The sequence below is a fragment of the Microtus pennsylvanicus genome, chromosome 1 (assembly GCF_037038515.1).
Source record: "Microtus pennsylvanicus isolate mMicPen1 chromosome 1, mMicPen1.hap1, whole genome shotgun sequence".
NCBI lineage: Eukaryota > Metazoa > Chordata > Mammalia > Rodentia > Cricetidae > Microtus > Microtus pennsylvanicus.
Window position 1 is genome coordinate 39,387,491 of NC_134579.1, and position 16,990 is coordinate 39,404,480.

At 38.7% G+C, this 16,990-nt stretch overlaps 1 protein-coding gene across 5 annotated transcripts in view; it reads left to right on the forward strand.

Moving 5' to 3' along the window:
• The window catches only part of Tfg (trafficking from ER to golgi regulator), a 29,934-nt gene extending 14,563 nt beyond the window's left edge, over window positions 1-15,371 (forward strand). For 2 of the 5 annotated variants that reach the window (XM_075962044.1, XM_075962035.1), the window contains exons 5-8: window positions 2,673-2,840; window positions 10,267-10,407; window positions 11,858-11,947; window positions 14,565-15,371. In XM_075962044.1, the coding sequence (XP_075818159.1) occupies window positions 2,673-2,840; window positions 10,267-10,407; window positions 11,858-11,947; window positions 14,565-14,944 (779 nt within the window). In that variant the 3' untranslated portion in view covers window positions 14,945-15,371. Of the gene's footprint in view, window positions 1-2,672; window positions 2,841-10,266; window positions 10,408-11,857; window positions 11,948-13,793; window positions 13,835-14,564 lie in introns of all 5 variants that reach the window. The other 3 variants (XM_075962063.1, XM_075962072.1, XM_075962053.1) reach the window with 3 other exon arrangements.
• Window positions 15,372-16,990: the final 1,619 nt, after the last annotated feature.

Here is a 16,990-nt window from a genome sequence, read left to right on the forward strand (position 1 = left end):
CCCAGCCATGAACTTTGCCTTTCAAACTGAAAGTCCCAGTTTTAAATCAAGGATCAAATAAAAACTTTTTAGACCATTCTCCCAAAAGAATTCATGCAGCAGTTTACATAGCATTTATATAACCATGTCAAAGATTATAAAGGACAGACAAAATTCAATCAACATAGCCATTATCATGTAGCAGTTGCCCAAATGTCCTACATTCCTTTCTAAGAAATAGAACTCTGCTATATTGTATTTCCTGGTGGGCTTGGCTTATTTGGGAAGTAGATTAGAAGAGGTAGTAGTAGCATGAAGGGGATTCATTTGCAAGGTTAGTGTGGAATGCTGCTCTTGGGATGTAATGCCTTGGGGTTTGAGGAACACATGCAGTTTAAAAGATCTTAATTTTAGGTAAGTTTTGTATCAATTTATAATATTTTCAGATTGTTTTCTTAATAACAAAAAATAATAATTTTTTGTTAATTAAGTAAATGGTTAGAAATGATTACTCTTTTGAAGCTTTGTGTAACTGGAGGCTTTTTGTACCACCTGGTCCCGCAGCCACTTTTAAAATAACCACCCAGAGGCTTAATGTTATTTATAAACTGTTTGGCCTATTAGCTCAGGCTTATTATTAATTAGCTCTTACATTTTAATTAACCCATTTCTATTAATCTTTGTATCACCATGTGACCTGTGGCTTACCGTAAGTGCTCTAACATCTTTCCCCTCAACTGCTGCTGGTGCCTCTCTCAACCCTGCCTTCTTTCACCCTGTATTTAGCTTGTTTTTTTTTTCCTCATAGTTATATTCTGCCCTTCCATAGGCCAAAGAAGCTTTATTTATGAGCCAATAAAAGTAACATATTTTCAGTGTACATATACATCGGCTTTGCTTTTGGTATCATGTTTCTTAATCCCAGGTTATTATTCATGAAAATTCAGGTTATTCTCAAGTGTTTCTGTTCACAAAGTGTGGTGGTTCGAATGAGAATGGCCTTCATAGGCTCACATACTTGAATGCTTGGTCACCAGTTAGTGGAACTGTTTGGTAAGGATTAGAAGGTGTGGCCTTGTTAGAGGAAGTATGTCACTGTGGGTGGGCCTCGAGGTTTCAAAAGCTCTCAGCTACTGCTCTAGTGCTGTGCCTCTCTGCTTCCTGCTGTTGAAGATCATGCACTAACCCTCTGAAACTGAAAGAAAGCCCCCAGCTAAACAATTTCTTTTTTAAGAGTTGCTTTGGTCATGATGTCTGTCTTCATAGCAATAGAACAAAAGACACAAGGGCATAGTACAAATGCATCTATCAAACTAGACATAACACTAATGAATCCAAATTCACTGTGAAGAATTCCCTTAAGTTAGAATCATGTCATTTATACTTTGTCACTTTGTGTATTATTTTAAAGAACATTGTAAACACATTTTTATATGAGTATTTTAATAAATAAGATACATAGCAAAATTGTGTTGTTTTATAGATGATAAGGAATTTTAAATGGCTTGGTTTCTATTTTAATAGTAGAGCAGTAGACAAAACATAAGAGTTGAGATCCTAAATTTAGATAAGATTTACAAAATAAAACATTTGTTACTCTGTTTGCTGGGTATCTTCCATATGCTTGCAGGTCATTGGGATGTGGGCTGGATAAATAGCTCAGTTGGTAAAGTATTTGACATAGTGTCTGTGTTCAGTCCCCAGAATTCATGTTATAAAAAAATCAGAAAACTTCCTGATATGATGCTGTGTGTTACTAACCCAGCACTGACTGTTGAGGAGGAAACAGGCAGTTCTAGGGATCACTGGCTAGCCAGGGATATACAGATAGCCAATTGGTGAGTTCAGGCCGTAAGAGATTCTATCTCAGAAAGCAAGCTGGACAGCTCTTTAGAAATGTCACTGGAGATTGTCTTCTGACTGCCACATGCATGTTCGTGAATACACACACACACATATGAATTGGTGTTATGACTTTGTGATGAAACACCGTAACCAAAAGTAATTTGAGGAGGAAAGAATTTATTAGGCTTACGTATCCTAAATCATAGCCCACTGATGAACTTCTAGGCAAGATACTCAAACCAAACAGGAATCTAGAAGCAGGTGCAGAGGCCATGGAGGAGTGCTGCTTACTGACTTGTTGCTTATTGCTTGCTCAGCCTTTGTTTTAGAACCCAGGACTACCAGACTTTCCTACAGGCCAATCTTAGGGAGGCAGTTTTTCAGTTGAGGCTCCCTCTTCTCAGATGACTATAGTTTGTGTGTCGAGTTGATATAAAGATTAGCCAGCATGGACTCCAAAAAAAAGTAAAATGAAAAATGATAGTGTTTGTTAAAGAGCTTTAAAATTAATAATAATGATAGTTTTCTCCTTTTCTCTTTTTTCTTTTGTTTTTTAAACAGTCTTGCTGTGCAGCTCAGGCTGACCTAGAACTCTTGATCTTCCTTCATCTAGTAATTGTAAAAGGGGGTAGTGGGAAGAGACAATTCTTTTTAAAAAACTGCTCTTTATCTTGTATTTCCTTTTACTCAGTTTTCCTTAAGCATACACATAATATAAAGTAAAACATTCTATAGTTCTGTATTCACAAATTCTCACTCTAATATTCCTGACAGTATTTATACACATGTAATTTTATGTCTTTTTGAGTGTATATGAGATAAACATGCTTACTCCTTTATACTTACAGATGCTGTGGATGGCAGGGAAGAGAAGACTGCTGCTTCTGATTCTTCTGGAAAACAGTCTACTCAGGTTATGGCAGCAAGTATGTCAGCTTTTGATCCTCTGAAAAACCAAGATGAAATCAACAAAAATGTCATGTCAGCATTTGGATTAACAGATGACCAGGTTTCAGGTAGGTCAATTCCTTTTCCTATGTATTCTTATCTCCCTTCTTTCCTGGATACAGCGAAATACTACGTCTTAAGGGTTCAGCCAGTTATATTTTTAAACGTATTTAAGTTTCTAGAAAATGGAGAAATACATGATTGCAGCACCCCCTAAGTGATTTCTTTCACCCTTTCCAGTCTGTAGCACTCTCTTTCCACCTTAATGAATAACCACTGTTTGTTTTAGCTAAATTTCATTAACAGCAGTGTTTTCAGATTTTGGGGGAAAAAAACAACTCAGTTTAAATAGGATTTAAGTTTCGTTTGATAGGTTTTGTTGTCTCCTGAAATTAGGAAATTAAAATTAAACAGATTGCTGGATAATTTCTTTATGCAAATAAGTTTTTAGTGTTAAAACAGTACTTATATTGTGATTTATTTTTCCTCTTACATTCTGGTTATCATTTCGTCAATATTATTTCTGTTTTTCTTTGGGGATCTTTCTCACACATTTATTGTTTGAGCACTTTGTTTTTATTGTCTGCTCTCCTGTTTTATAAAATATGTCAGATTTTCTTGTTTATGTCTATCTTGGAGTTTTTAGTTGTAAAGTGGGCATTTTCATTAGTGTATCTTTGTGCTTTTCTGATGTTTTTATTGTCTTTTTTGAGAACGTTGTGATTGCCCTTCCAGACTTAAACTGCTGGGGTACAGTGACTTTGTTTTTTTTTTTTTAAGCAGCAGATTCTGATTTCTTTCTTTCCCTTTTATTTTTCTTTCCATGCCCACTTGGAGTTACCTCCATTCCTGGAACAGATGAGTGGCTAGTTTATAATTAATTATTTTGTTGCAAGGAATTACCTCTTCAGTGACAGGGAGTTTCACCTTCATTTCCAGCTCCTTGTCCAACCATGAAGTTGTTAACATGATGGTTTTCTGCCTTTGAAGCTACAGAGGTCAAGTCTTGAAATTCTTAATTCACTGTGTTTCTCCTGGGGTAAACTCTTCTGGTTTCTGTGAGATTTGATTGACTAGTAGTTATTTTAAATAACTTTTCTTCGGCTTTATTCAAGTTTTTGCTACCTGGCGCAGGGTTTACCTGACTATTTACTTTGCCATTTTTAGCAGTTGGAGATAGAGAATTTATTTGGTCTGTTCATTTTAATTTCCTTGGAAACTTTTGTAAGATTATTCATTGAAGATATTGTGTTAGATTTTAAGGAGAAAGTTGAATATGTTACCTGTTCTTGGCAAAAGATAAACAAATGATACATCAGAAAAACATGTAGAGGATTGGAATAAGAACTACAGTTCCAGCTACTTCAAATGTTAGAAAATGTTATATAAAAGCCAGCCTTGAAACTTGAAATGAATGTCATAGATCAGACAGAATATCATGATTGTGATTTCTATTATATAAAGACCATTTTCATGTGGATTTGTACACTTCGTTGTCTTCACATGGACAGCAACCAGAGTATTTTTTTAATTCTTCATGTGTGATATGGTTAGGAAGGAAACAGCTACCACTGTAATGTAGAATTGAAGAGAATGACGTGTTAGAGAAACAGCATGAATGACAGTCGGAAGCTACATACAAAAGAGAAAAGAAGAGCCAAGCACTGAGTCTGTTTAGGATTAATAGCATAATATCTTCTAAGGGAAAGTGCGTGTGTGTGTGTGTGTGTGTGTGTGTGTGCGCACATACACAAGTAAAGTGGTGGTAAACCAGTCAGTCATACACTTTAACCTGGTAATCAGCTTTTTCATTACTACAAAGCCCAGAGTAATCTCATTAGTACATGACTGTTAAGGGGCAAACTGTTGACTGAGGTTTCTGTCCTGCCCTGTTCCCTTAGTCTTTAAGTCCCAAAGAAATCATACAGAGGTCTACATTATTATAAACTGATTGTCCTAGTATCTCAGGCTTCTTATTAACTCTTATAGCTTGTATTAGCCCATAACTCTTGTCTGTGTTAGCCATGGGGCTTGGTACCTTTGTCAGCGAGGCAGTCACATCTTGCTATCTTGCTTCCTCTGCAGCTGGGTCACTACTGTAGACCGAGATTTCCTCTTCCCAGATTCTCCTGTTCTCATTGCCCTACCTTTACTTCCTGCCTGGTCTCCCTGCCTATACTTCCTGCTTGGCTACCGGCCAATCAGCATTTTTTTAAAAAAAAATAATACAGTGACAGGATAAGAGGCCGCTGTCCCACAGCAGCAAATCATATGCCTAAAATGGTGGTATATTAGCTTTGTCTTGAGTGACAGAATACCTGAGAAAATAACTTGGGGCAGTGGTTCTCAACCTGTGGGTTACAACCCCTTTTGGGGTTACATAGCAGATACCCTGTATATCAGATATTTACATTTTAATTCTTAATAGTAGCCAAATTACATCTATGAAGTAGCAACAAAATAACTTTATGGTTGGAGGTCACCACAACATGAGGAACTGTTTTAAAGGGTCACAGCATTAGGAAGATTGAAAGCCACTGACTTAGGGGAAAGGAATATATTTTGGTTTGTTTTGTCCCAGTAATCCCAGTTTATGATCCATTGGCTCCATTAGCTTGTTCCTGAAACAAGGCAAAGCACCACAGGTGCTGAGTGTGTATAACAGAAGGCTGTTTACTTTATGGTGGTCAGGAGACAAATGAACATGTAAAGGGGGACTAGAGACAAGATAAATTCCTAAAGTACCTGTTTTAAGAACCTCCTCCCTTTTTACCTTCTAATAGCCCACTCAACTGTCAGTTTGTCAGTGGGGGTAATCCAGGTATGAGATCCAAGCACTTTTGTTTCAGACACTTATCAAAAGTTCATCAGCCTTAGTACTTGGTCTTTGGTGACTTTTTGGATTTAAACCATTGTAAATTCTGAGGACATAACACTAGAGCAGTTAGAGACTGCTTTCAGGAAATGATAGTGAGGATTTAAATCAAGCTTTAAGGTGGTAATTGCTTTTAGAAGATTTTACTGTAAGCTCTCTTTAACTCATAACCCCTTCAAGTGGCCTTGAAGTCAGAATTAGTGTGTGTTACATAATTAAAAGGCCGTGACACTGAGAGATTCTGTAACCTGCCCAAACCAGCAGTCACCATTAGTTCTGGCAATGCAGCTTAAGCAATTGAACTCCACAAACTCTTAAGTCACTCCTCTATGTTGCTAACATGACTTAAAGGAGTAAACCATCTGTAGTTGTCTTCAGAATAATATGCTCTTTGACTGTCATAGTATTAGGGCTGTACAGAGAATCTAGATTTTCTGTATTCTCTTCTGTGTTCCTTATTCTAGCCGAATTTGATTGACAACACGTGTCAGCAGAGTCCTAGACATTGTGGAAGCACAGAAGAACCAGAGCATGGCCAAAGTTCTTAGTCTTCAGGAAACTGGAGCCTGTATAGAAAAACAAAGTAGAAATCAGTGTGGCTCATAATAAAAGCCATAGAGAAATTGACTAGGGAATAAAGTATAAGACAGTAGGCTTGTTAGGGTTGTAACTAGATTTTAAAGAATGTCATTTAAGTATGTGACTATTGTAATTAATCATGAAGAGTGGAGGAATAGCGCTAAGTTGTCACGTTCAGCCTCAACCCGCAAGGATGACGCAACACCCGGAGCTCTTCTTGCTAGCAGTTTATTCAGGACCTTTTTTAACAATTGTATCTCTCTCTCTCTCTTCCCCTCTCTCTATGGGCAAACCTCTCCCAGCCCTTAAGTAGGCATGGGCTACCAACCCCGGATTGCCAGGTGGCCACTGCCCATAGATCTACCACGCATATGCAAGCAGCTGACAATCATTGCATGATCACAGCATAAGTCAGGTCTTAGCTATAATTAGGAGCTGATTATCAGATGTGACTCCACGCAGCTTGCTACAGTTCCCCCTTTTGTTTTGTAGAGGTCTGATCTCTGTTAAAAATGGAACATGTACTAGTGTCTGTCCAGGTGTCATCCACTCAGAGAACACTAGCCCTATCTGGTGTCCTTTTACAGAGGTGGGAGTTAGACACCAACCCACATGCAATCAGACTTGCTCTTCTTGAGGCTGATGTATGCTTACCTCAAGTGCAGTACACAAGCCTCGCATCCTGTGCTCACTTACATCTCTAGCCAAACTTGGGGAGACTGTCCTGCTTCAATGGCCGTGAAGGCCTGAATGATCATAACTGCATTGCGATGCTGTGAAACCCTTATGTGACAAATGCACCATAGGCATACCAGGGAGGCAAGCACCACCAAGCCTGCTAGGGCTCCTACTCCCGCCCACTCCCTTAGATGATCCAGGAAGATAGTTCTTCTGCCAGGCTGGTATCCATGCTTGTGGAATCTGCAGCCACTATCACCACTCACAGCTTTTCCAGTTGTTTTTCGAATTTACCAGACCAATTACCTAAAAGACAGCTAGACAATTCTCTAAATTTTTCATATCACACACAGCCCCAGATACTTCCATTTACAGCCAAGCTGAGCCAATTGCCAGAGGACATCTATCTGAGTCATGGCCACAGCCGCGGCTGTGCTTGCGGCAGCAGCAAGGGCAGTCAGAACTGGTAGCAGAGGGGCTAGCACAGAGGAGAGGAAGGGGAGGCAATCTTGCTTTCCCCTCCCTAGCTTTCCTCTGCCTGCTCTTGTTATTAGGAGTGGCTTTGCCATGACCCCATGACCCCAGGAGCAGTCAGAAACCACTGCTCCTTCAGCAGTCCCTTAAATAACATACCCCAGCTGCCATACCCCTGTGGCACATTCATTCTTGTCAGCTGAGTGCATGGAAGACACCTTCTCCCTCGTGCACCTCTTTGGCTTCCCTAGCAGCCCAGCCGATCCTGCTTCAGCTCTGAAAGGGCCCCGCTTAAACTGTTTTAGGGAATTTGGGCATTGTCAATCTGTCTGGCTACTTCCTGCTGAGCGGGGACATTGCATTCTTATGGGTTTTTACTGCAATTTACTGCCATTTTCTAGCTGTGGGTTGCATTCCGCCACCCAGCTCCCGCCACCGGCTAGCTTTACCCAAAATAACAACACACAAATTGTATTCTTTTAAACACTGCTTGGCCCATTATATCTAGCCTCTTCTCGGCTAACTCTCACACCTGGACTAGCCCATTTCTAATAATGTGTGTAGCACTCCAAGGTGCGCTTACTGGGAAGATTCTAGCCTACGTCCATCCTGGGTCGGAGCTTCATCGCGTGTGTCTCAGAGAGCAGAGCTATCAAGTCTGAGTTCACTTCCTCTTCCTCCCAGCATTCTGTTCTGTTTACTCCACCCACCTATGTTCTAACCAATAAAATGGGCCAAGGCAGTTTCTTTATTAGCCAGTGACCTTCCTCCATCATTTCCCCTTTTTCTGTTTAAACAAAAAAAAAGGAAGGCTTTAACTTAACATAGCAAAATTACATATAACAAAACGGTTATCAAGTAAAAATTACAATAATCTTTATCATAACTAAGGAAAACTATAGCTAACTATTCTTCAACTCCATCAAAGACTCCAGAAAGATACAATATTACCTAAGCAAACAAGAAATAAGCAACTTTCAAACTCTCGAAATGACAGAGACATCTCGCTGCCTTGACCCAAAGTTTCTCTGTACTGTCGGGGCATCCATCTTCGGCCTACAGGCCCATAGTTTCCAGCAGACATTTCCATGAAGCAGGAAATTTCAAAGGCAGTCACTATCTGCTTGTCCTGAAGAATGTCTTGCAGACTCTTGCATGAATCAGGAACCCCAATAGATCATCTCACCTTTAGGCAAGTTCAGTAGTCCTCTCTCTGTGGGTTCTCTGTGTCCAGTTTATGCAATAGTCCAGGCAAGAGCAGTTTTCTTGCCCAAATGGCTATCAAACTTCATAAGGATCCTCTTCGATGCCCGTCTTCTTCTTTAAGTAGATTGGTGCTGCCAGGAGCAGAGTGTCTCATTGTCACTCGGACCTGGACTCAGGTCGTGGCAGCAGGGGAGAGGCGGAGACTCTACCTCCCCACCGAGCTGGAAGATGGAGGCGTGGCTGAGCTGCCTGCCGGACCCCATCTGGGTTGGGTGGATCCCATCCCTGCTGGCTGCCCCAGGCTAGGACAGAGGTCCAGGCCAGGTCTTACCATGATTGTGGATTGTGCTGCGCTGTGCTTCTACACCCTGAGGCAGGTCCCTGGGTTTGCAGCCATCACAGACCGCCTGGAGCCGCTTGGCCTTGGAGCTGCAGCAGCTCACACTCCACTGCACACTCAGAAGGTCTCGGTAGTTCAAACCACATAAATATCACTCCCTTCCTTAGCATACCTTGTTCAGTGGCAAAATCCAGATCTCTACCAAGCTTGTCCCAGGATGACACATTAAGATTGCCAGAGACGGCAAACCAAGGTGCAGTTGTGTCACATTCAGCCAAAAACCTCTTCAATGTGCTCCGTAACAACTCATTAAGAGCCAGAAAAATCAGGTGTGATGTTGAAGCACCCATTCTAAAATCCCATTCTTTCCTTTAGTTTCACTTTGACCCATCCGCTTTTGTCGCGGCCCTATTACCCCTGCTCTCCCTTCTTCTACCAGCGAGAGCGGAAAACCCGCTTTTTGCGCGGCTCTCCAATTTTTACCTGAGGATTTACCGGTGCACCCCCTGACTGCAGCAAGTTCTGGGCTTCATGGAGAGAGGTTTGGAGGTTCCCCGTATGGGCCACCAACTGTCACTGTCACTGTCACGTCCACCCTCAACCTGCAAGGATGACGCAACACCCGGAGCTCTTCTTGCTAGCAGTTTATTCAAGACCTTTTTTAACAATTGTCTCTCTCTCTCTCTCTCTCTTCCCCTCTCTCTCTCTATGGGCAAACCTCTCCCAGCCCTTAAGTAGGCATGGGCTACCAACCCCAGATTGCCTGGTGGGCACTGCCCATAGGTCCACCACACATATGCAAGCAGCTGACAATCATTGCATGATCACAGCATAAGTCAGGTCTTAACCATAATTAGGAGCTGATTATCAGATGTGGCTCCACACAGCTCGCTACACTAAATAGAGGCCAAAACATTAGATATCTTATGAAACTATGGGGTGGGTTATTTTAAGTAAAAGAGGAACATGTGAGAAGTGAATGTTTGGATCCCTGAATATAAACAGGATGATTGCATTGACTTAATAGACAGTAGAGACCTGCTTAAAAAAGAAGTACTGTTTTTGGTTGACTGTAGATAGGAGGTATTGATTTTGACATGGGTGGTTAGGACTCAGGAATTTAGCATTTCACACATTGTAGAGAATGATTTCCTATTTTGACTTTGCATCCTAAAGACTGGACAAAGTGAAAAATAAAGAGCACATAAATCTAATGTATTCTTGGTAATGTGATTGTTGTGTAGTGATTTTATTTTTAATGTTATTAACCTGTACTTTTAGCTGTGCTTGTTAGCGAAAGGCCTTGGACAGGATAATTAACTGACTTTTCATGACTATCCAGGGCCACCCAGTGCTCCAGCAGAAGACCGCTCTGGGACTCCTGACAGTATTGCTTCTTCCTCCTCAGCAGCGCACCCGCCAGCAGTTCAGCCACAGCAGCCTCCATATACAGGAGCTCAGACACAAGCAGGTCAGATTGAAGGTAAAATAGCCTTCAGAGCCATGTTCAGAAGGGACATGTTCAGATGTATTTATTGAGGCATTATTGGTAATGGCAATCCATATTCATAGGTTGTCTACAGAAACGTAAAATAGTTTTTCTTCACTGATATGGTGTGATTTGGTGTCATAGAACCAAATAATATATTGGATATGGTTCTGACTATTGAAAATTAGAAAAAGAGGATGAAAATGTTTAAGGTAATATAAACACAAAGTGAAAGATGGTGGGGTGAAATGACTTTATACTCTGCCTTCCAAAAACTGTATATTTTCTGTCACTTAGAAAGATTTTAAATAGAGATGATGAGGCATAATTTTAGTTTAAATTAATTTAATTTTAGATTGATTATTTGGTTAGCAGTGCATTTTAGGTTAATTTTCTTTCTCTCCAAGTTATGTGTCTTCAATAAGTAATTTAATCTCCGGGTTGTGATTTTTTTTTTCTTTTCACTGATCCAAAAAAAAAATGTGAAAATTGGACTAAACTAATAGTTTCAAAATAGCTTATTAATCATGAAATTGAAAACCTAGTATTTAAATGGGCTGATTGGTATGTTTGAAGGATCTCAGATCAGCAAATGAGGCGCCTCACTGAAAAACACAGAATTCTGCAGAACATACCTTACTGAGAAATGTGTCATTAGATAACTTTGGCCTTGTGTAAACACCATGGAGTGGTGGTTCTCAACCTTTCTAATGCTTTGACCCTTTAGTACAGTTCCTCGTGTTTTAGTGACCTCCAGTGATACTTCATAACTGTAATTTTATTACTGTTATGAATTGTAATGTAAATAGCCATGTTTTCCTACTGCCTTTGGGGGTTGCAACCCACAGGTTGAGAAATACTGCCTTAGAGCATCTTTATACAAACTAAGGTGGCACCAACATCACTAGATGATGCAGTATAGTGTATTACACAGTGAGTGACCATGTTGAAAATAATTTAAGAAAATAAAAGAACAATGTTACTTAAAAGCCAGTGCTTTTCTTCCTCTGTATAATTTGATAAATGCTAAAAATTAAATGACTTGTAATGAGAAAAGTGCTATGAATCTTCAGATAGGTATTGCTAACATAAGGATAAGTGAAACTACATGGCAATGTATTGGTTCCCTTTCTCTGATTACTTACCTGATGGTATATTGTTTTAAAAATGTGTTTTCTGGAGTTTATGAAGTGGTAGTCACTAGAGTAACAGAAAAAACCTTGCTACCAGCTAACAGTCTTAGCAGTTTACCTACTGCAGAGTAAGCAGTCACTCCTTAAATTACTCGTTCTTGTCTTCATAGACGTTTAAAGTATAGCATACATATTGTATATTATTACTCAGTGTGCTTATGTATTATAATCGGGAGGAAATGTAAAGGTGCCCTACAAATATTTCTCTTCCAAATTAAATCTTCGTTTTCTGTCTGTTTTTTCTTTCATAGGTCAGATGTACCAACAATACCAGCAGCAGGCTGGCTACGGGGCACAGCAACCTCAGGCTCCTCCTCAACAGTATGGTATTCAGTATTCAGGTGAGCAGGTGCTAAAGGGAGTGAATTTGCAGCTTTTGATCTGTTTCTATATTCACTAAATTTTAAGTTCTCCCTTATTAGTACTTGATCTATAATACTTACATTGTCATAATAGGTGATAAGTACTTATTAGGGGAAGCAGTACTTATTTACATTTAAATTGTTGTGTTTTTATCAAATCAGCATTTTTTCCAATGAGCAAATATGATGTAATATAGGTGATTCTGCAATAATCAGTAGTATAAAAATGTTTTACTAACATTAATAATCTAATCTCTTAGAGAACTTCAAATTGAGAAAAAAATTAAGATTTTCTTTATCTGCATCACTCAATAATTCTAGGGTACTATTAAGTATTTGTGGATATATCAATAATATAACAACACATGCAGAAGCAAAATGTCATTTTTTTTTTAGTGTTGTCCTTTTAAATTAAAAATAAAGTCTGTGGGACAAATTATATATGTATAGAAATAATAGGCTGCCAGAGCTGAAGAAACGGTGTCATCATCTGATGTAGGAGATCCTTTCAACCCTCTTTGTGCTTCAGGACTTCCCGAGTCCTACTCCTTTTGACTTTATCTTGCTTGAATGGACTTGGGCTTTGTTATTTTAAAAGCATCACAGGTCATTGTATGGCCAGGATGAGGACCACTGGTTTTATCCTCCTCACTCAAGACATGAGATACTGATTGAGGGAGCTGGAACAGAACCTTGTTCTCTTGACTTAGACCATTTTATATTCTCCAATATAGAGCAGAGTGATCAATATTTTAGGGGTGATTGTAGCTATTTGTTTTATTGATTAAAAAAAAAACTATATCTTCTAATTTGTGATAGTATTCACCTGACGTTACATTCATTTTTGGGAGTTTTGGGGGTGCAGCAATGGAGACAAGTAGATGTAATAGAGAAATATTACTGTTTTATGATGGACTCAGTAGACTGCTACTGACATGGCCTTGTTAGCACTTACTACTGTTTCCTCTCCTGGGCAATAAAGAAGACTCCAGGTGCTTCCCGATTCAATTTAAAGAAAAAATTTAGATTCCAGTTGCAGAATGAAAAGACAGTTGTTTTGTTGTTTCCCCTTCAAATGGGTTAGTCATTTTCAGTATAAAAATGTTCCCCAAAATTTTACAGTAAAAAGCTACACTTGAAAATTTTTATGGGTGCTGGCGAGTTGGCTCAAGGTTGGGAGCACTCATCGTCTTCCAGAATAACAGAGCTCACTTTCTGGCGACCACGGTGATGGCAGCTTATGACCACCGAAATCAGCAAGTCCTGTGCCCTCTTCTGGCCTCTGGATGGGTCATACACACACAATTCTAAAAGCTTTGCATAGAAGAAAGGAGAAGGAAGTTACATGATATTTAAGGTCCTACCATAAATTATTTTAATTCAGTATTCAGGTGTTACCATGAGTAAAATGTTTTAGAAACTTGATTTCTAAGCTTTCTCTTAGAAGTTTTAGTCAGAGTCTTCACTGAGTTAAATTTAGTACTTTTCAAATTTCCTGTTATTTCTGATCCACTAGTCCTATTCCCTTGACTTTGAGAACTGTGGAAATAACCAGCTAATTTCTCTGCATGGAGACTAGTTAGTGCTGGTGGTAGTGACACTGACCAATCGCTGACACTTTTGGTTTGCCAGTTTTCCCTCTGACCTTTTCCAGTTTTATTCATGGACTATATCATAAAGGTTTCTTTCATAAGTAAATTTTGAGCCCAGGTTCAAGGTGAGTTCAGAATGTACTCAAATTCATTCAATCCTTTTTTTTTTCTTAAATGCAGGGTTGTACATATTTTAATAATTGTCTTATGTATCTGGTATTTAATGCTGACAGGATTCCAGTCAATGGAGAGGTTTCATTGCAAGTAGCTGCAGGTGTGTTTCATGGTAGAGAATAAAAGTTTTTCAGTGAAGCAGATTTTATTTTTAATTATATCCTAGTAAATAATGAATATAGATGTTGATTTTGTGGGGTAATGTGGTATGTTTCTTTGTTTGTTATGCCATACTAAGTCAAAATTTGAGTTGTAAACGCAAAGTATCAGATGCCAAAATAAAAGATTTTAAGAATTGTAAAAATGGTACTTAGTAATTATTCTTAAGTTATTCATAGGTATTATAGTGAATACAGTTCAAAACACTTCATTTATGTGGCGTATTTGTAGCATTGTTTCATTTCTAAAGTTCCTGTCTCTAATGTTTTCATGTAGTACTGTTAAATAGGACTTCCCTCCAGCCCTGATTAGTTAGAACTTTGCTTTTATGATTTTTGTCTTCCTATAAAGCATAATTCTTTCACTTATTATTTGAGAATCTATTCTAGGAATTATGTGCAAATGGGAATTTGCTTAAGGGTTATTTAGTTTCAGAGCAACTGTAAAAGATGTGTACAGTAACTTGAATTTTAGAATATAGGATTAAAAGTTATCTGGAAAATTTATATAACTACTTGGCCTTGATATTTTGTGCTGGACTCATTATGTAAATGCTTGTGAATACATTTATTAAATTTTTAATCATTTTTGGTCCATAGCAGTAAGACTAATTCTCTGGAAAACTTTCACCTAAAGAACCAAGACATATGTTACTTATTTTGCTTTTTCAGCTAGTTACAGCCAGCAGACTGGACCCCAACAACCTCAGCAGTTCCAGGGATATAGCCAACAACCAACTTCCCAGGCACCGGCTCCTTCCTTTTCTGGTCAACCACAACAACTGCCTGCTCAACCACAACAGTACCAGGCGAGCACTTACCCTCCACAAACTTACACTACTCAAACATCTCAGCCTGCTAATTACAATGTGCCCCCTGGTGCTCAGCCTGGAATGGCTCCAAGTCAGCCTGGTGCTTACCAACCCAGACCGGGTTTTACACCATCTCCTGCGGGTACCATGACCCCTCCTTCCAGTGGGCCTAACCCTTATGCACGTAACCGTCCTCCTTTTGGTCAGGGCTATACCCAACCTGGACCCGGTTATCGATAAGGAGGTTCAGCTACACTCTTGATGGCTAATTGCCTCCCAAAAGACTACAATACTATTTTGTTTCAATTTGTACTGTATTGAAGTTCAAAAATTTAAAAAGCAGAGCAATTTTTATGATATCATTGTTGCTGTTAATTGAAAATATAATTTGCTGGAATACAAACACAAAAAGACCAAAATGAACATTGTTTCCTCCCCTGCTTAAAATTGTAGCAGCTTCCTAGTTATTTTGGGACACTATTGCGTATAAAATGATTGGCGTTCTAGTTCCCAGAGGATATTAAAAAGCTAGGCTAAGGTTTAGCCATCACACTTGGCTATTTACTATTAACATGATGTACTAAAAGTAGAGCCCTTTGAGAAGACAACTAGACATTATGTATAAATGTAACATTGATAGGCTAATAAAGGTGATTGAATCCAATAATGGTCTTGTAATTTATTTCAGACATAAGAAAACTTGACATCTTATTGGTATATGGTCTTCAAATACAATTTATGAAATTGATTTCCATTCAGGGAAAAATGTATATGGCATATTACATTGACTTAGAATGTAAACACAATAGGGGTTTGGCAGCTCTTAATTTTCTGATTTTCCTTATGCAGATAAAGGTATATTTACATATTGGCAAACTATTCAGAACATTTTAAAAATCACTTTTTAAAAACCTACATCTTTTTATTGCAGAGTTTATATTTGCTTGGAAAGTACAAAATGTAGCATTGATAAAACTGAAGCATATTGAAAGATACACATAGAGAAAAGTCTTTTCAGGGCAGGCAATAATATTCTTGTCCCTCCCAAATATGTGCCCCTCTTTTCATGAAAATGAGTGAGTTTCGTTACAAGTTGAGTAAACAGTGTCACAAAACAACCTCTGATACATTCATTCATGGCCTTAATGTATAAATATATACTATCCTCTAGAACAACATCTCACATGCGTTGTCTTAATGTATAAATAGATACTATCCTCTAGAACAACATCTCACATGCGTTGTCTTACTGTATAAATATATACTATCCTCTAGAACAATAGCATCTCACATGCTATTGTTGTCTTTCATGCTGACTGTACACTCAGTCTCTACATACAGCTTGAAAAGAACCATAGAGCCGCTCAAAAGAATGTTAAAAGGAAGAGTTTGCGAAAGTATTTTTAGATGTAATATTATGGGTACAGAATAAAAAATTAAAATTTATCATTTGACGTGTCAGATTATCAGCTGTAGTAATAGGAGCGGCGGGGCTGTGTCCCCAACACCCCAGCCGCCTGCTCGGCTAGCTTATGCCCCGAAATAATTACACGGACACTGTATTCTTTTAATCACTGCTTGGCCCTTTAGCTCTAGCCCTTACTGGCTAATTCTGATATCCCGATCAACCCATCTCTAATAATCTGTGAGCACCGGTCTTACCGGGAAGATTCTAGCCTAAGTCCATCCTGGGTCGGAGCTGGGGCATGGCATCTCTCTGAGGCATCTGCTCCGGAGAGGAGAGCTGTGGAGTCTGAGCTCACTTCCTCTTCCTCCCAGCGTTCTGTTCTGTTTACTTCTCCCACCTATCTTCTATCCAATGAGGACCAAGCAGTTTCTTTTTATTTAACCAATGACCTTCCTCCATCAATCAGCTGTTTGGTTGAGATAAAATTATATAGATTTTTCTTTTCAGTAATTTGCTGGTAGGTTATGGAGAAGTTAGCATGAATACGTAACTATTTAAACTCAAAAATCTGTTCATCTGATGCTAACAAATTGAAGTTTACATAATTTTAAATATTAGAACTACTTTCACATCTCTATGCTGAAGATTATTTGATCCAATAAGTTAAACCAAGTAGAGATTTATGGGATTAACTCACCAACAACACATACACTTTCTATAAAGCATATTAAAGATTTTTGACATTAATTTTGTTATAAAAGTATCTGAAAACATTACAACATTGTGATAAATAATATACAAACGTTCTCTTAAAATATCACGAATAGAGAGCCCGCTTCCCTAAAAATGTTACTCTGTTAATGTTAATATCTTGCTTT